This window comes from Oryza brachyantha, chromosome 4 (genome assembly GCF_000231095.2).
Source record: "Oryza brachyantha chromosome 4, ObraRS2, whole genome shotgun sequence".
NCBI lineage: Eukaryota > Viridiplantae > Streptophyta > Magnoliopsida > Poales > Poaceae > Oryza > Oryza brachyantha.
The window spans coordinates 19,278,915-19,300,784 of record NC_023166.2 but is presented as its reverse complement, the minus strand read 5'-3'; the positions used below and the strand labels follow the sequence as shown (position 1 = coordinate 19,300,784).

The 21,870-nt window shown below is 40.8% G+C and overlaps 2 protein-coding genes across 3 annotated transcripts; one reads left to right on the top strand and one right to left on the bottom strand.

The window, feature by feature from the left end:
* Positions 1-8,025: 8,025 nt before the first annotated feature.
* Positions 8,026-9,177, bottom strand: LOC102705159 (protein MIZU-KUSSEI 1). The gene has a single exon (XM_006653745.3). It carries the CDS (start codon positions 9,016-9,018, stop codon positions 8,119-8,121), a length of 900 nt encoding a protein of 299 aa, XP_006653808.1. The 5' UTR covers positions 9,019-9,177; the 3' UTR covers positions 8,026-8,118.
* Positions 9,178-12,614: 3,437 nt separating this feature from the next.
* Positions 12,615-13,917, top strand: LOC102700985 (putative E3 ubiquitin-protein ligase RING1a). 2 transcript variants are annotated; one of them, XM_015836353.2, is made up of 2 exons: positions 12,615-13,155; positions 13,255-13,917. In XM_015836353.2, the coding sequence occupies exons 1-2, from the start codon at positions 12,796-12,798 to the stop codon at positions 13,348-13,350; spliced, it is 456 nt and encodes a 151-aa protein (XP_015691839.1). In that variant the 5' UTR covers positions 12,615-12,795; the 3' UTR covers positions 13,351-13,917. The 2 variants fall into 2 exon arrangements, with proteins under 2 accessions (XP_015691839.1, XP_006652889.1); XM_006652826.3 differs by having other exon boundaries at positions 13,240-13,916.
* The last annotated feature ends 7,953 nt before the right edge of the window (positions 13,918-21,870 follow it).

Here is a 21,870-nt window from a genome sequence, read left to right as displayed (position 1 = left end):
CATTAGGCTCTCTCGATCTAATCTCGATGTGCTGCAAAAGCAATGAAAATTAACCCTGTGAGCTGAGCACAATGGCACTAACAGGTTTCACTTTCACAAGCTACAACTGTAAAATTAACCAGGCAGTCTCAGCAGCCGGAATGCATCCTACCTGCACAGTCGTCGTCTTGGTGGGTTCCCTGACGTCCTTGTCTCCGGCGCCGCGGCCGCAGCCGGCGACGCGCTCGACGAGGCCGAGCAACCTGTCCTTGATCTGAGCAGCCAAGTTGGCCATGGGAGCTATCTGTCTATCTAGCAAGCTTTGCTGCTCTCTGCACGCACTCTCACTTGCACAAAAGGAGGGTTGCTGAACTGCTGCTGCTGCTGATCAGTAGCTCTGGAGAAGTGCTCGGCTCCTGCTTTGGTTGCTTGCTTGCTGGATCGATCGCCGAGAGCTCCATTTATACACAGCCATGTGCCCATGTATGCATGTATCATATGGTGTCCAGTCACCAACCGCGTCAGCTTTCACCGGAAGAATTAATCCGCATATTCAGATCGTGTTCTGCGTTTTCAGATCCGCGTCATGGCGGCCTATGCATGCATGCATGCGTTCATCGCGTTCTGCTAATTATATAATCCCTGGAAAGCAAGGCTGATTATAAAATGAGCCATGCAAATCGATTGCATGAGTACGTCTGATATGATCGCTATACAGGGTGATCTTTTGCTTCTGCTTCCAAACGACATATTCACGAACGAAAAATAATTTATAAATAAAACTTTTATTTATATGTTTTTGACGATCTAAAAGTTTAAATTAAAATAAACTATAAAAAAATATATGTAAATCATTTATAAATTTAAGTTAAAAATTTAAATTTTAGTTTATAAGTCTATATATAAGAGAGAAGCGAAGATGGGTGGAGCAGGCAAATCACACTGTTAATTTGTTAAAGTAGTGGCAATCTTGTTTCCGCTGCAAAATAATTTATGAAAAAAACTAAATGATATATTTATAACCAAAAAATAATTTATGAATTTTTTTACATATATATTTTTAGTGATCTAAACATCAAAGTAAAAAAATTAACTATGATAAAAACTCTTTAAATCAATCCTAAATTTAAATTTTAACTTATAAGTATAGGCACAAGCGACGAGACCGAAAGGGTGCTAGTTGGGTGGAGCATGCGGAGCAGGCAAATCGCATTGTTAATTTGTTAAAGCAGTGGCAATCTTGCTTCCGCTGATCTTGGGGTCACATGAGCAACGTCGTATTGCAGCCGTTCCCGGCTGTTTCTGTGACACCGGATCGTTGGTGGCGTCGGAACAACTACGAAACTTCGCGATTCCACATGTGTGGCACATGCATCAATATCATGCATACATGCGTTCCGTTCGCTGGAAAAAAAACACAGCCCATGGGCTGGTCCAAAAGTTAAGGTCATATTGAGCCTGGGCCCACGAACTGTTTAGAACGTTTTTTTTATTCAAGAAATCGGGATTTTTATTTCTTTTTAGAATATAAATTATGAGCTTCTAGATTGGAAGTGAAAATTGTTCAAGATGCTTGGCCCAAGATGAATGATGGTTTAGGTCAGGTCACCCTCGACCGACAGGCTGGAGTGCTTTTCTCTCTCTCTTTTTTTCCCCTTTGGGTCCAATAAAAGTACAATGATAGTTTGAAAAGAAAACAAATTATGTGTTCATGCACTGATGCACAATCATGAAAAGCGTAGCTAATAATTCTTTGTACCACTACAGATCGGACTACCAGATTATTAAAACGACGAGAATAATTTTCTGAGATGATTGTCTAGTTGCATTTGCAAGAACAACCATTACTCATCATCCGCCAAAAAAAAGAAGATAAGATAAAAAAGCATAAAGGAACAGGAAAAAACACATAAAAGCTGGTGTATAAGATGGAGAAAACCATCATCCAAATTTCACACAGAGGGAGACAAAACGAACCAAATTTGATAGCTGACCGAGCCATTATATATAATTTTGAAGTTGAGTGGCCGATAGTTCAATTAAGTTAAAATGGTCTTTATCCCGAAGTTAATAGGCAGCATTCGGCCAGGCCCACAACTGTAGCATTTATGGGCTACAGCCCAGTGGCCCATATATATAGGCTGGTCATCAGCACTTAATCAGGGTTGTTCACTCTGATGCCTAAACTATTAATTAATCCTACTAAAATTTGGTATTGTCAAAAATTGTTAATATTAAATTATTAATGTGTGCAGATTGTATTTGGTTCGTTACTGTTGCAATTATTCTAGAATTGTTAAATCTGGGCATTGTTTGGATTGTTACCTTCCAAAGCCAATTTTAGCAACAAAGTGAATAGCCCCTAAAGGCCTGATTTAGATCTGGCTGTCATCGATAGACAACTATATACTTAGCTACCTCGGTCTAAAATGAACTAAGCCGAAAATTTAGTTCAGAGGGAAAAAAATACCTTTCGTAATGGGTAGCTAAAATAGAATATATATATATATATATATATATATATATATATATATATATATATATAGTGAGGATATAAAGTTTCTTGATTTACATATTTAATATAAATAGAAGTGAGAACATAATTTATTTCAGATAAAATGTACACTCTAGAAATTGACTTATTTTACTACGAAGAGAATATATAGTGTGGTGTTATCACCCCGTCTTTTCGCTTCTGCTTATGTTTATAAACTAAAATTTGATTTTTTTATATTAAATTTAGGATTAATTTTAGATTTTTTTACCAAAGTTTATTTTTCAGCATTGACTTTTAGATAACCAAGAATATATATATATATAATTCATAAAATATTTTTCATTTACAAATATGCCTAATCCCCCCTATATATTTATTGTCCGGAAAAACGCACGATACTCGACGGTTCATTTCATGTCAGGAGGCTATCTGAATCGTGCACGAGGACTGTAACGTACGTACTAGTTACTACTACATGCATGTTTATAAATATTCCTTTTTATTTAATTTCATTGACTTTTGGATTGTTTAATCATCCATTATATCAAAATTTTGTGCAATATAAAAAATATAAGTCATGACTAAAGTGTCTTTGATAATAAATCATAATGCAATATTTTTTAATTATACTAATTTTTAAATAAAAAGAATAATCAAAGATAGACCAAAATTTAATGGTGTCAAATAAAAAATTGGAGGGACGATATACTCGCATGTACTCCATGAAAGAAAGATGATTAAATCGTCGCTGCTTTGACAGTTGTACATGAAGCGGCATCACATCAAGTGACGTTGCACTATGAGATTCATTGCCGTGCATTCGGCTTTTCAAGAAAAGTTAATTTGGATTTTGCATTTGTGTCCATATGCATGAATGCATTATAAAATCTTCTCTCCTTAATAATGAATGCATTAATTTCTGCAGACCCACAGCTTGCAACTAATTAATAACCTTCATCCTAAAATAAGAACATGAAGGATGAACTTATTTTGTAATGAGCAAATAATTAATAACGGACACATTGGATCGACCATACATAATATTGTGTTTTCCGGGTGTCTATTGAGGGAGCTAATATGAAGATATTTGTGATGGCAGTAGGAGAATATAAACACATGAATAAACTCCTATATATAGAGTCGAAATTATGTTCTAGCTAGTAACGTTACAAGAAATTCATATAGAAAAGTTTTTACCGTGTGTCCGTGTTTAGAATACTGGGAAGCAGGCAAATGAAAATATTTAGCTAGAGGCGTATGCATGCGTATGCTCATATATAGATCCAGTATCTGAAGAACGAAACAAGAAACAGAATAAATATCCAACACACAAAAAGAAGAAGAATAAGCTTTCTGGACGGCACACTGAGATGAAGCTCGTTAACAGAAGTTCGATAGATTTCACCCTAAAGTAATAACTGCAACGACTACAAAAGGAGCTGGGCACAAAGTAGAACAATCAAACAGCAAGAACAACAAAAGATAAATTAACAAACAGAAGCTGCTTGCCACATGACCCATTTTCTTCCTCTTCTTCTTCTATCCTAGCTTGGTGATCGCGCGATGGGCTCTCCAGCCGGCAGCAATGCCGCTCGCCGCCGCCGGCCTCGGCAACGATGCATCGATCGCCGCGCCGGGCGCGCACCGCCGCCAGAACACCGAGCACTTCTCCTTTAACTACATGTAAATCCTCCACAAAGGCATGCATGGATTGGAAGTCCACATATATAGCCCTGCTGAGATATGCAAAAACTAAGTTGATCAGAAGTTCAGAACATGCAAGCAGGCTGGAAATGAGCAGCAAAACATGAATCAAGAATGAACTAATGTGCAAGACTATGTATTACCAGCTGGTTGATCGAGAAATCAATCTTGCAAGATACATAACCAGCTAGCGATATATGCATGCAGTAATAAGAGAGATATCATATTCATGCATGCGCTGAATAAACTCAGATAAGCTAAGAGCATGCACATCTGCACTTGTCAAACTTGGATAGAAGAGAGGAGACCAGGAGGCAAGGGACCCGGCCTCTCCCTCTCTGGTCGCCCAAGGCCTCTCGCAGTGGAGTTGCAAGTGATTTTATAGCCGCTTTTGCAGCACGCACGCAGGCAGAAGTAGTCATGGGCCGGGTGAAGATGCATGCATGGCTAGCTCGTCGTTTTCTGTCTAGCTAGCCCCCTGCAGGAGCATGGCGCTGCCATGCCATATTGCCATGCCCTGAGCTCTGACTCGGAGGGAGATATCATGTACTACTCCTCTCCATGAGCGAGTACAGTATACTTTGAAAATTATTATGTTATATTTATGTTTAGGTGGAGAGAAGAAGAAAGAAATAGAAGAAAAAATGTGCTATAAATTTATAGCCAGCTATAGCATAAGCTCCAAAATATTTATAGAACATATATTAATATATATTATCTCTGTTTCATCATATAAGATGTTTGACTTTTTTTATCGTAATGTTTGACCATTCATCTTATTTAAAAATTTAGTATAAATATAAAAAATAATAAGTCATGCTTAAAGTTCTTTTGATAATAAAGTAAGTCACAAGCAAAATAAATAATATTTCCATAATTTATTGAATAAGACACATGCTTAAATATTACGAGTAAAAAATTAAACATCTTGTGCTATGAAATGGAGAGAGTGGTATATATTTATATGAAAGTATTGTACAAGTTAGTTTTTTTATTGGCACGAGCGTAGCTGCATTGGGCTTGTCGTTTTGACGCCCAGAAAAGACCCGGGAATCTCCCACGCCCGTTCGCTTGTTGCATGCAAACCTCAATTTCAGTGCAAGATGCGCCACATCGTATGCGATAATCTCTCCTCGGCTATCGCGATCCCAGTTGATTAACCCTATTGTATTACTACCCACCGTTCTAAAATTAAGATTTTTTTTTAAAAAGCCAAACGATATATGTTTGCAAACGAAAATAATTTATAATTTATAATATATATAGCGATCTAAGAATTGAGGTTAAAAGTCAACTTTAAAATTAAGATTAAAATTTTAAATTTCAATTTATAAGCATTAATAAAATCGAAATGATAAGAAGCAAATATTGTATAAAAAATAAATATTCGTAGTACTACTCATGTACTACTTATCTATATCGGTCCTCCCATCCATATATTTCTTATTTATTAAACGATAACATAATCTTTCAATTTTAACCTTAATTTTAGCTAAATAAGCTATTTATAAATACTTATATATTAAAACGGATTCGTTACACCCCAAATACCTCATTGCTAGCACACGAGACGGATGAAAACAAGAGGCATATCAGCATACGTGATTATGTGGAGCGCAGCGAAAGAAGTGATGTTTCAGTTCGCACGCAAGCATGTGCAGCGCATGGATTATCCACGTGGGATCGGTAAATTAAACGTGCAGGCCATTCGTCTGCACGATGCATGCAAATGTACGTATATAAAGTCCACGCGAGATGTGAGATGTCATGTATACACTTTACCGTCAGCATGCATCACGGAGGAGATCTGAAGAGATCAGCTTTTGACATTTTCTTTTTCTTGAGCTGCATCGATCGATCACCCGTGTGTGAGCACTCTGCATCTGCAATGGATTATGGATCATGGATGGATCGATTGATTGATGGGATGCTAGCTAATTGCTGGGTACGACACACGGATAGACAGGGGGACTGGAGCAGCGGCCGGCAACTTCACTTTGCCGTAGCTAGTGCATAGCACGTTGCATCATTACGCCTTCTGAAGCTAATACTCCATAATTAAGCTTGGATAATTAATCCAAGCAGTCAAGCAGAGAAACACTAAAACCTAAGCACAAATCGCTGTACATGTAAAAATATTTAATTTGGCGCAAATTAACTAAACTGCGCAGTCGTCGAGACGAACCGCTGTTTCTCTCGTTATTTTCCCGGGGGCCTGTGCTACTGTGTCCTGTCTTGGGTGCTAGGGATATTCTAGTTTATGGAACTGCGTGAGATGATGCTGTGAAAAATGTGTAAACTATGGCCTTCGCCATTGCACTGACTGACCAAAGGTGCACGGCACTGTACAACAGCCAGTATTGTGTGTGCATGCGCCAGTGACCGTATCAGTATTAGCAATTCAGTATGCCATGCATGCATGCATGGGGAGCTTAGCCCATGCGTCACTTGCAGCAGATGAGCAGTGCAGCTGCTGTCTTTTTGGTTGGCCTCAGCTTGGTGCAGCTAGAGCCTGCAGGTGAAGCAGGTTTACGTGTCAACGGCGAACGGAGGGGAGCCATGCGCGGCGCTCGGCTGAGTTGACGCATACGCCATGGCCATGCATGCAGAAGAACGTGGTGCGAGCTTCATACACCGCCGGTTATATCGAGACGCAGAGTAGTACTATAGCGCATCTCGCGTATGACCTTTTTTATTAAGTTAGTGCATCCCAGTATATAAGATACTGTAACTCTATCTTTTTACTTATGTTTATACTTATAAACTAAAACTTAAATTTTTAACTTTAAATTTAAAGCTTATTTTGAATTTTTTTCACCGAATTTTATTCTACGCTCTTAGTTTCTAGATTGATAAGAACATGTATATAAAACATTTATTTATAAATTATTTTTCTATAATTAAATATGCGGTTTAACATGAGCTTTGTGTCATGCATGTTAAACTTTGTGTCATGCAAGCAATAGTATTACCACATCATTACATGGCGAAACCACCTACAAAACAGCTTTATGGGGTATTTGATCAAGTTTTTGTATTTCAGGTGGTGGAATATCCAGTTTCATACATTATGGGATTAATTAGATCAACCCTGATAGTTCAGGGGGTGAAGTAGACTTTTTCCTTATCTAAAATAAGTTCATCAACTGTTGGGATCCCTTGGAAATTATGTAATCTTAAGGTTGTGTTGAGAGTGGAGATACCATAAGAAAACCCTAACACAAAACAAGACGGACCATTACCTCATAATTAATTACGTCTTAATTATTTTAAACTTAAATAATTAATATGATTTAAAGCAATTTATTTATATATATATATATATAATAAAAAAAGTTTAACAGTCTGAGAAGTATACTCACGATAAACGAGTGAATGTTCACCCCTTCCCTCTACAAGCAAACGCAGCCTAAGTCGCTAACCGACCCCATCCTCTCACTTCTCCCTATCCCAATTCATTCACTCCCTTCCCTACCTCAACCTTATTTGGCTCTATCGTTGCCTTCTCCAGGTGACATCAAGCATGGCATTACCACACGTGCATTTTTTTTATTTATTTGGATAAGCAACGAACAAGTTACGTTGATACATAACAATTATACTGGAGTTTTATGTAAAAGTTTTTAAAACTATTATTTTTTTGAAATTTCTATAGGCATTCCCTTACCAGATTTGATTACGGAAGTTTTTTTCATTGCATTTTGTGCTTTTAACTCGGTAGATTTTCTACATATTATATGATAGATGCACACGCGCACAACGTACTTATGTAATTGCGAACACGTCACACACACAGAGGCTGAGGCTGGCGATAAAATGTGCATTAGCAATTAAAATTCTAAGAGTTTGAATAAATCTCGTTCAAAATGTGTATTTGTGACCGAAGGTAGCAAGAGATAAAAATCAGAGATGCGCATGCACACGTGTACGTGGTCTGTTCATAGCCTAACGAAGAACACGGCGAGCTCTGGGCAGTCGCCGCCGTGCGGGCCGACCATGTACAGCGACTCCGAGTCCCTGGAGCCGATGATGTGCTCGAAGCACCCACGCATGTACGCCATCTCGCCGCCGGCCCCGTCCATGTCCGACATCCCGGGGAGCACGCCGCCGCCCATGGACACCGCCCAGAGCGTCTCCAGCACGGCGATGTCGTCGTCGGTCGGATCGCGCCGCACCGCGTAGCCCACCCTCTTCCCGTTGCAGGACATGGTCCACGTGGGCTCATCGAGCACCCACCCGTGCTGCTGTTCGCGCTTCCAGCTGGCACCGTCCGCCTCGCCATCGCCGTCCGCCGCGTGCTTCTCGCTCTCCAGCACGATGCGCGCACCGGCGGTGGTGCCCAGGTCGCGGAGCAGCGCGTGCGTCGGGAGCGCTAGCTCGACGACAAGCGTCGGCAGGCACCGCGGGTTGTCCTGCAGGGACAGCGCGATGTGGTCGTTGCGGTAGCCGAACAGCGTCCCCGTCATGCGCCGGCGTGGCGTCCCCGCGACGGAGGAGGACGCCACGAGCTGCGACAGCAGGGACTCGGAAGGGGACACCCGCGGCGCCGGCGCCGCGATCCGACACGCCCCTGGCTGGAGCCGCCCGAACCGCGGCGTCAGCACCGGGAGCGACCGGCACACGGTGTGGAACATCCTCACCGGCCGCGACCGTCTCCCCGGCCTCCGCCGCATCGGCGGCGCCTCCAGCGCCCGTCCTGTCGCAGCGCGCGTCGGGGACGGCGACGTCATCCGCAGGACGGGATTCTTGCTCACGGCGCCGTCATCGTTCGTGCCCACCGACGACGACAGCGAGTCCGGTCTCATCCTTCGTGAATAATCCACGACGGCGTCAGCCATCGACCGAATCACGGGGGCCGGCCAGGAAAGCGAGCGAGCGAGCGAGCAGCCGGCGCTGCTCGCTCCCCGACGTCGCGATCGGCCGCCGGCCGGGGCTCGTGTACGTGTAGGTCTCGTGCCGCATGCCCATCGGGGGAAGGCGAAGGCGAGGCGTTTTTGATGCGGGTGAAGCCGGAGGAGCTCGCGACGCGGCGAGGCGCGCGGTTTTGGCTAGTTGGTTCGCGTGGTTGGCTGGCAGCAACTGGCGCCAAAACTGCCGGCACGGAGACCGGCTCGGTGGAGTTGCCGCGTTTGCGGTTCAGGTTTGGTATGCCAAGATGGGCTTTTTTTCCTTCGGAGTTGGAGCCCAGAATTGGGCTGATAGGGTAGGCCCAATCGAGATTAATCCCCGCAATACTGGCCCAATCAAGAGAGGATTCGGCAGCAGATTTTTTTCAGAACGCCGGAAGCGGGGGCGGTCTAATACGCGGTTACGCCCTATACGTATACGTATATCTACTCTTCTACTCATATATATATATATATATATATATATATATATATATATTACAAACTTTATATATATATATATATAATTTTAGCATACAAACTGTATACATGTAAATTTTATATATGTAAACTTTGTACATACAAACTTTATATATACACAAATACATTTATATAAAAATTACATATACATAAAAAATAATTATATAAACTTAATATATAAAATATTTATACATATAAATTTATACATATAAACTTTATACACATAAAGTAAAAAAAATATAATTTACACGTATAAAGTAAAAAAACAGTTGTTTATATACTAGTATACTCATGACAAGTGGGACGTCGGCCCACCGACATGACCAAGCAACCTAGTTTTTGAGAGTGACGTCGGCCCACCGACATGACCAAGCAACCTAGTTTTTGAGAGTGTTCGTTTGCGTGCGAGCGCGCACGAAATAGACTTTTCGCAGTATGGGAAAGGTTGATTTCCACCCCAGGAAGTTTTTTCTGAGTTGTAATGACCCCAGAGCCACTTAGCTGTTTTTAAACGGCAGCCTTTTTATTTTTGTCCTCCGGGACACCCCCTGTACATTGTGAATTCCTATCTTAATGAAATTCGGATGGCTTCTTTGGCCATCCGCCCATCCCGGCAAAAAGAGGATTCGGCTCCCTCTCGCCTAACTTTCTTTCTTTGATTTCTCATTTTCTTCCTCTCTCGGGAAAAAAAATAATCTTTCTTTGATTTCGCCTAGCTTGCATGATGCAGACGGCAATTTGCATCATTGATTTGCTACACATTGGAAGGACGAGGTTAGTACGGCGATGGATGTAGCAGACTAGCAGCTTGATCTGTACCAAAAGCTGGTTCGTATTAAAATTTTTCTAAAAACATCACATCAAATTTTTAGACATCTAAATAATACATTAAACATAAATGAACCAAAAAACTAATTATACAGTTATGTAAGAAATTTTGAGACGGATCTTTTGAGCCTAATTAGTTCATGATTAATCATAAGTGCTACAGTAACCAACATGTGCTAATGACGGATTAATTAGGCTCAAAAGATTCGTCTCGCGGTTTCTAGGCTAGCTGTGAAATTCGTTTTTTCATTCGTGTCCGAAAACCCCTTCCGATATCCGGTCAAATATTTGACGTGACACTTCTCCCAAAAATTTTCTCAATCTAAAAACCCTAATGCTACCTTGTACTATAGCAGCTACTGTTTCTGGTGTAGTTGCAGGGCCATCTTATCAAGTCAGTGAGCAATCAAGGCCCGATTTACTGGACTGGAAAGCAATCAAGGCCCTCTTTTCTTGAAACTGAAGTACTACTATGATAATTTTGCAAATGATAATGCTTGTTCCCTGGCCCTGTGGTTGTTACTCCGTATATGTTTTTTGAGCGTTGCTGTAATCTTCTTTATTAGTTTCTTCTAAATGCAAAGGATGCATGTCTTTTATCAATCATCAGGGAAAGAACCAAAGATTATTACTGACAAATATTCTCGGTCAGAAATCAATTTCAGGTAGCTACCATGCTTACATCGATCTTGCAGACTCGTTCTGCAGATTCTTCATCCTGGGAACTCGACAAGTAAACCCGGACAAACTGTCTGCTCGGAAGGATAAGAACATGCATTAGATTAGAGATCAAATCCCAGTGTTCGTTAACAAATAATTAAGAGGAGATGCTGACCGGTGTGCAAACAACGAAGGGAGAGTCATCTGAGGCCGCATATGTAGGGCATCACTCGCCAGTTCCCTCCGGGCAAAGATCATCATTCCTCAAGCTTACGTTGGTCTACACGCAGCTGTCACCTTCGACGTTTTCCAAATGAAGCCATGGCGATGGAGGAGATCATCGTCGGTGGTGATAGCGATGACCCGGCGTTGCACACGAGCTATTAGGTTTCCTTTCTTCCTTTTCAAAGAAACTATTACTAGATGTGTTTTTGATGTTCCATGCTCGCTGTTTTTCGTGCAGGGATGGTTCCACCGGGAAGAAAAGTGCTGCATATCGTTTGACATGAATCAAGATCAGTATATTTTAAATAGGGACGTATGGAAATCATACATGTAGATTTGTTTCAAAACTATTTTCTTTATATCGTCAGCAGAAAGGCGTTTTTAAAAATATCTTGCAATAGAAATTGAAAGATGCATTTTAAAGGTCACGTCGATGTCTTGCAAATAAAAAGTTTTTATATTTAATTACTATATACTGAAAACTATCAATAGAAATATTTCAACCGTGATTTGATCATCTAATCCAACTCTGTAAAACAAGAGGAAATAAATTACCGGTTGGTGGAATTTGAAGAGCACGAGATCGTTCATGACGTGGGCGACGGTGGAAATGGAATCAGGCTAGGCCGGTAGGTGAGCCGGGGAGATGGATTCATAGATATCCTTGAATGCCTCGCAGCTGTTTTGGTGCGACCAGGCAGAGAAGCAGTGCAGGTTATTAACTGCTCCAGTATTTGTCCGCATCAACATTCCTGTTTGGTTTTCGCGTTGCAGTAGAGGCTGTGCCTTCCAGCTGCAACATGCCACACGGTGCATGACAGTGTCTATGGTTAATTTAGGATCGGTCTTAGTCGAAAACAAATAAACAGTAAAGTTTAGTTTAGTTTAATTTAAGCGGAAAATTAACCCTATAACTAGGTTAGTAGTTACAGTACGAGACTAGCCCAGCTTGTAGCCTTGTACTAGTGATAATAACATACCAAAATGTCCAAAAATCAGTCATACACCATCATAAGTAGCAAGTACTTACCGGCGCTTGTACATTGTACACAGCACTACAACAAGAGGAGTAATCTGTTTGCATATCTGCCCATATATTAGGTGAAGACACCCAATATTCAGCAGTGTAACATTCAGCAACCTAACATTGATTCCAGGAAAATGACGCTCCTATCTCACATTCCTATCACGCAGATACATCGTTTTATCACATTCCTCATCAACGAAACTACTATGGCTAAACGTACAGTAAGTACTACCAGCTGAATATCAATCGTGAATCGTCAAGGGGGCATTCTTGGCAACGTTTTCAGAATTCAGACTCGATCTGTTCCAGCCCCACGGCAATAAATACGGCTCATTTCTGAATGAATCGGCCACAGCGAGGAGTTAATACCCCTGAACGCATCAGCGGCATCCTGAGTGCAGGAAAAAAAAAGTTGAAACAAAAGCGAAACAGTTGCAGTCGGCAAGACGCCGGCCGCCGCCGCTCTTGCCAGAAGCTCCCGGCCAGCATCTAGAGCGGCCGTAAAGGCAATGGATCAGGTCGAGGAAAAGGAGGAGAACCGATTCCAAGAACCAACAGGGGATCGGTGCGAAGAAGATGATAAGGAGCAGAAGTACAACTCTGAAGAATCATCGGTGGACCGGCGCGAGGAGGACGACGACGAAGAGAAGGAAGAAGAAAAGGAGGGCTCAGAGGAGGCCACCTCGACAGCGGCGGCGGTGTCGTCGCTGTTCGCGCACCCCTGCTCGCTGCTGCGATACATAGCCCGTGTCTGCGCCTGCTGCCTTGGCCTGAGCGATTCTTTCTGCGACCCAAAGCCAAGCGCTGTTCCTGCTCCTGCAGCTGCCGATCCGTCTCAGCAAGGGGAAGAGGAGGGCAAGATGACCAGTGTAAGTAGATTCATCATTCATCTGCAGTTTTCTGCAAGGCATTTCGTAGTGTTCAGTTAATTTTACCATATGAACTTGGTGCAGTATTTCTTCGTGCAGGAGGCGACCACTCGGGTGCGAGCAGCACGGCTAAGGCCGAAGTCACCGGGCAATCCGAGAGAAGGGAGCGGTGGCAATGGAGGACACCATCACTAGGCATCCTGCATCATCGGCTTCAGTCTTCAGTTGAGCAACCTACCTAGCATCTAGTGTATACATGGCCGTGTTTACTTTAAGCAACGTGCTTTGTAAAAAAATGAGCCTGAACAAGTCCTAGTTTATGTAGACTTCTCTGATCTGAACTTTCAATAAAAACTTGTATATCATATGATCTTTCTGCGAGTTAGTAACTAGGAGTAGTTTTCAATCTGGGTCTCGAGTATTTTTTTTTTCCGAGTGGGTGATGCTACGTTGTTCCTGGAATTGAAGTGGTCGACGGCTCGAGGCAGATCCGGCTAACCTGCTTTGCTTGCATGCGAGACATTTGGACGCTGGAAGGGAGGAGAACTCAGATTGGTACGTGCAGATGCACCAGGAAACAATCAGCGAAAAATGCTGTTGTCTGAATTTGCGCCACATGGATACATGGTCCATCTCATGGTCGTATAGATCAACTGCAGCATGTATCTATGGACCGACGTACGTGCTCACGCCGCTCTAGCATCTACTCTATCCTTTCTAACTAGTCCTTCCGTTCATTGTCAACATATTTAACAACACCTATATAAACTAATAAGACTAAAATACCAATTTATTTTTTAAACTTCAATGTATTTGTCTCATACTTTTCTAACCTCAATGCACTTGTCTCTTGTTTTACCAAATTCAAATACAATAATTTCTAAAAAAAATAAAGCCTTTCAGGAAAATAAAGTATTTTTTGGGACAGATGTAGTAAAATAAAAGCGGAGATTAAAGGTAAAGAGAAAAATACCTACTTATTCTCAATAAATACTCCCTCCATGTTTTTTATGTGACGCTATTAACTTTTATATTTACGTTTGACCATTAATCTTATTCAAAAATTATATAATTATTAACTATTTTGTTATAATTTAATTTATTATTATGGAAACTTTAAATATGACTTATACTTTTGCATATTTGGATAATTTTTTTAATAGGACGGATGGTCAAACGTCACTACAACAAATATACAACAAATATAGTCTTTTATGACGAATTCCTTATGACATTCGAGCTATTCGTCATTATCTGATCTTGATTTATGACGTTCATAGTGGGACGGGGTGGTTTAGTGACGAAAAAAAAGATGTTCGTCATTGAGACCAACTATAAATTGTCATAAACTAGCTCAACGATATATTTTGACGAATGTTATTTTGTCAATAGAGACCAACCAACAAACGTCATAAGTTTATAACAGTGTCATTTCATCATAAGTAAAAAATGATTGGAGAATTGTTTCATTGTACCTACCGCAAGCATGGCCCAATGTACTAGAGTGGGTCCACTGGAACAAGGTCAGTTGATCCCATAATCCAAGGTCATGTCCGTAACATCACCATAGTTATAAAATTGTGATTTAAAAATCAAAAGAAAATCTTCAATCCGTAAAAGTTATGCAATAAAATTCAAATGTAGCTTGAAGAGTGTTTTTGTTAAATTATCCGTGCTTTAGAAAGGCTAAATAACTTCTACTTGAATATTCAAATTACAGGGTTAATTTTGACGATAATAACCATCTTTTAGTGTTTTCTAAAAAAAGTCTAAAATAAACTGTGATGACCTAATAAATTTATCCTTCATAAATTATGCTTTAATCGGAATAATATAATTTTATTAAAAAGCAAAATCAAATTATCAAACCCTAAAAGACATGCAACTAAATCCGGAAGTGGCTAGAAGGATTTTTCTTAAATTCTCCGTATCATACATTGTCTAAATAAAATTTACTTAAAATTTTATAGCAATCTAAACAATTTTAATATAACAATATCTCTTTAAAGTGCTCTACTAAAAAGAGAAATTAAAATAAATCATCCTCTTCTCTATGGGCCATATTCGGCCCAAATTCTTCCTCTCCCCTCCTCTTTTATGGCAGCCCAGCCTGTAGCCCACCTCCTCCCCTTCTCCATTTTCCTCATTTTTTTATGGGCTGAAAAAAATTATTTTCCCCTTCGGCCCATCATCTCTCTTGCCTCCCTCTTGGCCCAGCCGGTTCACCTAGATGTGAGCTTGGCTGATGAGTGGGGCCCACATTCATCCATGAAGAACACATGCATCATTCATCTTTCTTCTTTTAATTTGTAATTAAAACTTGTAGTAGGTATTTCTCTCTCAGAATAACTCCGAATCCGATGGTTCTTTTTTCTGTTTTTTGCTAAAATCATGATCTTTCATTTAATTGTATTTTTATGTATGTTAATTACTATTCCTTAGACCTTTTTCATATGGCTTGTTTTCTTCTAGTTAAGTGGATAATAAAAAATATATTTTTGACATAAAAATTTCTAATATAAGTTCGTATTATCTATTATTATGTTAAACATAATATTATGTCTAAATTTAAGGTGCATATGAGTCCAAAAATATTATGAAGTATTCAAATCTCAAAGATTTATTTGAGTTGTAAGGAATTATGTCAGATATGTATCCATTTGTGAACAATGTAATGTATAACTTTATTATAATCATGTAATTTTTTTATTGTAGGCTTATGGACCAAAAATTTGGTGTCATGTAAGTTTGTAGAAATTTTTGACAAAATTTGGATATTATTGTAATTATTATGTGGTAATTGGGAGATAAAAGTTTGAATTGCGCCTAGAAGACAATTTAATTTCTCATCTATTTGAAGGACATGTGTTAGGATTTAACCTATGAGCCTAAATATGATATTTTGTATTTTCTGTGTATCCTATTAGATGCACGTGCAGTTCAATTTTGAATTAATTTTGTTAACCTTGTAGTGAAAGAGTATATCAAGGCCTAGAGGGGGTGAATAGGCGATTTAAAAATTAAACCTAAAAAGCGGAAACTGAGACTTTTGAAAGTTCCGGTCAGTGCTTCGGAACTTCCGGCCTTCGAAAGTTCCATTGATCTTCGAAACTTCCAACAGCACCAGATCTAGAACGAGAAAGGAGTAGATCTAGCCAACCAAATCTCAAATAAGCAAACCACCTCCAAGCTTTGCACAAACAGTAACTAGAGTACACGCGGCAACCAAAAGCAATGCTTAAATAACAAGCTAGAGAGATTTCACCACAAGTGTAGACGGAGACTTTTTACCGAAGTTTCAATCCTTGAGGGGATTGTACTCTCCGTTAAGGAGCTCAAACTTGAGCCGGGTTCCACAACCCTTTCCTCGGGGTTGCACTCGTGCACTCCCCCTCACTCGAGGTATCTCTTCTCTTTCGGAGGTGAGATCCAACCTTCACAAATCTTTTCCCGGCACACCACAAGAGCTTCGGTGGCTCGAGGAACGACGTCTAGCCGTCTAGGCGTCCTCATCCACCAAGAGTAACAAGCTAGCAAGGAGATGAATCTAGTGCTCACGAAATTTCTCACAAAGTCAACACCAAGCACTCAAACCAACTCAAACCAACCAACTCTCACACACATAAAAACCAAATCACTTAGATCTGTGGAGAGGAGGAAGTGAGAATGCAAGGCTTAAAGTGAATCTCAAGAAAAGCAAGCCAAGGGCATAGAGATGAACATGTGAAGCAGTAACCCTAGCTTGAGGGGTTGGGAGGGTATTTATACCTCCCTCTCAATTTCTGCCTGTTGGGAGCAAAAGATTCCTTCTTCGAAACTTTTGGAGGTCTCCTTCGGAACTTCCGGTTAGTTCAAAATAGTAGCCCCCAACACTTAGAAAATTCAAAGTCAACTGTGAAAACTCAAGTCAACGGAAGTTCCGGTCAAGACCTTCGGAACTTCCGTGAATCTTATAGAACCGATTCTGGTCTCCTTCGGAACTTCCGTGAAACATACAGAACCGATTCTGACCCCTTCGAAACTTCCGAAGGTCTCCTTCGGAACTTCCGTGAAACATACAGAACCGATTCTGATCCCTTCGGAAGTTCCGACAGTACCTTCGGAACTTCCGTAAATTCCAGCACAATTTCAAAAAGATAGCAAAAGATGCACTTCAAAAAAATATTTCCGAGCACTAGATTCATTCCTAGATTTCATTTGCACACCCCTCTTTATAGTACGATATTCCTAGTTGACTCAAATTCAAAGTAAATACATGCGCCAACACGAATATACCGACTTTACTTCTCTTTTCACGTGGGCGGCGCAACAAACTTTTTCATGAGGACTATTTATACCTTCACATTCTCACACACGTCATTAGTCCTCATCATTTGATCATTAATCACCAAAACAAATTAGGGGCCTAGATGCACTTTCAAGAAATTCATTTAACATATAGAAAATAGTAAATCAATTCCAAAATTCTTGAAACTTCTACAAGATGACTTATAGGCAGTCTATTATATATAAAAAAATACATTGGTGTATATGAGATAATTATTTTTACGTGTTACTTAACAATAGTGCAACAAAATAAAAAAGGAAAAGAAAAACGTTAAGAAGACAGGAAAGAAAGAAGGCCTGTTTTGGCCCAAATAGCCCAACTATTTCTGGCCGTCGATCACCAATCCGATGGCTCTGATCGCGCCACACTAGTATATAATCACGTTCAGCAGAAACCCTATATCCCTACCGCCATTTCCTCCCCCTCAGCCGCCAGTCTCCTCTCCTCCTCATCCCCTCACCAGTCACCATGGAGCTCAATGCTACGGGCGGTGATGACGACGACACGAGCAGCGCATGGATCTAGTGGCCCTGGGGTAGCCGGATCTAGGGTCAGCAGCCCCGAGTGATTGCGACGGCCCCGGGGTGAGCCTGCCACCATCTCGGAATCCAAGAACAAACCACGGGGGTGTCTGCCAAGAACCCGAGGAAGGAGGATTTCAGTTGAGAAGGGAGGGAGCCCCGGGAGGTGGGTGAGGGAGGGGTCAAGGCGAGATGGTGAGGCTGCCGTACACCACGGCGCTGACGACGCTGCCCAGCTACGGCCTGCTCTTTGCGTTCGGTCAGCTCAGGGATTTCTTCTGCAAGCTCATCGATTGGTTCAAGGCCAAGAACATCAAGGTAGGCCTGGGCGATCGATTTTGGGTGCTCTTTGCAGCCTGGATCCGGATTGTGCCGGTAGCAGTGTGATTTTTAGCTGTTTTTCTGGTTGACGGGAGATATTTGTATTTCTGGCACAGGCAGGGCTACGCGCTGATCTGCCTCGGTCTGGAGGATTTCTACGTGCGCCGCCTCTACCTGCGGATCCAGGTATGCACGCGCTTGGAACAGCACATTGCTTCGTCGTATCCTGGTTTAGGAATTACAACACGTCTCAGATTGATGTTTCTTTGTCGTTGCATCAACAGATTGCTCATCTTGCATGCTTCGTTGTTAGAAACGTCTGAATATACGAGCAATTTGATAAACGTTTCTATGACTTGGGGTGGGCTGTGTGGTGATGAGTTGGGCATTTGCTGGTTCCGAGACACAACTTATTGCATTTTTTGATGAAATGTTGCATTGTTGTGAATATTTATACAAATATGTTCGGGAGCATGTTGGGGGATGTTCTGATTATTTAGGATTTTTAGCAAGTTTTTATCAGTGTCCTACTCTAGTGAGACAGTGAGTGTGAGGCTGTCACTCCTCTCTGTCTGTATGTAGACGTGAATTGCTTGATTTGTGAATGGCTTGATTTGTGATTTGTGAATTAATTTTTTGAGTTGTTAATTGTCAATTGTGATTTTGTGAATTTATTTATGGGACTGTCTAGGTCATAAGCCACCATTATATACAGTACCGGTGTCATTGCTGTTCACGGTAACAAAGCTATATCAGTGCACCTAGCTCAGCACTAGGAGCATATATGTACAAAGAGAATTTAGAAATAAAAATATGTCTCATGTTGTTCGTGTAGATACCATACTTTGTATTAAAAAACCAATCAGCTGTCTTAACTAATGGGATATGTTTCTTTGCTGTTCGGTTAAAATACTCACAGAACTTCAGATTGATGGTGGCATCAGCATCAACCCAGCAAGGCAGCAACAAATTGTCATAAAGTGATTAGATCAAGCAGATAGTTGGTAAATGCAAAATTAAATTACTGGCTCAAACAGCTAGCAGTTAGATACTATATTCTACCATGCGCCTCACGAGTTCAAACTAGAAGTTAGTCACCAGGGACTTGGGGCCCTTCTGAAAATGCAACTACTAAATATGAAAAAAATTCTGGGACATGTACATTTGAAAAAAGCATTAAGTAAAATTAATTCTCAAACAGTACGTCCATATTCTTCGCTATTGCAGAATCATACTTTGATGTTCTTGCTAAACCATTGTTGTGTTCTTACTACAAAACTGATATCTGTTTTTTGACATCATGCATATAGTAGTTTGTATATGTTTCTATTTTGAATAAGATGGGATGGTAGATATCTGAGATTGCTGGAATTACATGTATGCCTATCATGAAAGCTAGTAAACATAGCCCTATTGCAGATCATGTAAATTAATTAGGTTAAACAAGTCTATTGATCCATCATTTTTGCTCAAGTATAGCATCCAACCTTTACTTCAACTTAAATTATAGTAAACTGAGATAGACAATTACAACACTTGTGCAATGTTTCATTTCTCTTGTATGTTTTTGTGCTAAATGCATAATAGGATCAATTTGTCGATGTTTCTTATATTTTTGTATATAATGCCATACAGGTTGATGATGTGTCTTACAAGACCATGACAAACAATATCACCATATCTTTGGGAGGACAGAGTATGAACTTGTGACTAAACTTGTATTTCGATAGGCATGACTTGACTGTAAATTAGGCTAGTCTTGCTCTTGTATAAGAGTTGTATATTTAGTTGTATTTTGGATGTAATTGTGTTATATACCTTTGACTGTATGTATACTCTGTATATTTGGCTTTTTGTATACTCTACATCCTGGACCTATCGGGGCATTAGAGTTTGACTCATTTATTATAATGGTACTACTACAAATAGATACAATTCAAATGAATTGAAATTCAGTGTTAATTGTTGTGCCTTACATGGGCTAGGCCTAAATCTAATGGGCTGCTAATTTAGTACAAATATTAGGTCATACGGGCCTTTGAAATGGTCTTATTCCACCTGGTATTTGGGGCTAGAATTAATTTGAATTGCTAAATGGGCTTGGCATAAATCTAGGTGGGCTTGGCCTGTAAATAGGTTGTAATTGGCTCATGAACAAGGCCTTCAACGGGCCGCAGTACAATCCATGATGTTTTCTAGGCTCAGGTAAACTAATGACGAAATAAGGATTGTCACTAGATTTGTGATGAAAAAATACATTTTTCGTCACAGAACATGATTAGAGACGCATGATAGGTGATGAACGTTTTTTTTGTCATGCGAACGTCACAAATTCTAAAACATGACGTATTTTCACTGTTTATGACGTAAATTGAACGTCATCTATCATGAGAGTGATTTCTTGTAGTGCGTAATCATAAAAGTCAACAGCGTCATATAAAAACAACATGGAGGGAGTATAAAACTAAATATAAAATGAATATGGTGAGAAATTAAAGGTAATGAGACAAATTGACCTCAATTTCAAAATAAATGACTAATAAAACAAATTAGTAATCAAGTGAAATTATATCTATACCTCTCTCCTTTGGTGATAGAAATATATGCAATAATGATGCATGCCCCTATATATCCCAGTTCTCGTAAGTTCTCGAATAGTCCCTTATTTTCGGAATATTTTTTCCAAAAATAATCACTTATTTTGGGATGGGAGTATGCTCTAACTAAAATAGAGTGTGGGTTAGGTAAAATTCGATAAAATTTAAATGTGAAGTAATTGATAAAAATGTTTATGTATGAAATAATATTTAAATTATATAAATATTTATATTTTAGAACGGAGGGAATAACCGTTTAGTATGTGGAACTGCTCACGATATGTGCACCCTGTTTTGCAAAGAAATATCTGATGCATTTTGTAACAAAGTGCAGCAACGAGACCGAGACTATACGTGCCATGAGCATAGATCGAGATTGGTTTTGGACAAACACCAGGTTGGAACGGGCATATATACGAGGCCGCAGCGCGGAACGATTCAAAACTGGCCGGGGCGATCCATGAGCCGGCCGCCGGCCTTCTACACTTGCCGTTTCACAGAGAAGTCACCTGGACCTAGTGCGACCACCGCGACCGTTTCCCGCACGGGAGATCATGGGATCCGGACCAGCTCGCCCGCGACTCCCCCAGGTCGTGGGATCCATCCGGCGTGCCCGGCCGCATGCAACGACGACCCCGCAGATTGGGCAGAAATTTGAACCAACCTGCCGCTGCACCGCGGGGGGCGAGGGGTGTTTTAGGGCTTTGGGCCGTGAGTAGGCGGTTCCGGTTAGCCCGGTATCTGATTCAACGCTGTTTTTCGTCGTCGGCCACAGTCAGAGTTGAGCCCATTCACACGAAACATTACCGACCTGCATTGAGGTAGTGCCGAACTGGGAATGCCGGCCTTTTATACGGCCCAGCTAAACTGTGCGATGGAGGCGTTGTCGCCGGCGGGATGCTGCTGCGGAATTTTGGGTTCCGCGCCGACGCGCCGTGATACTACACGT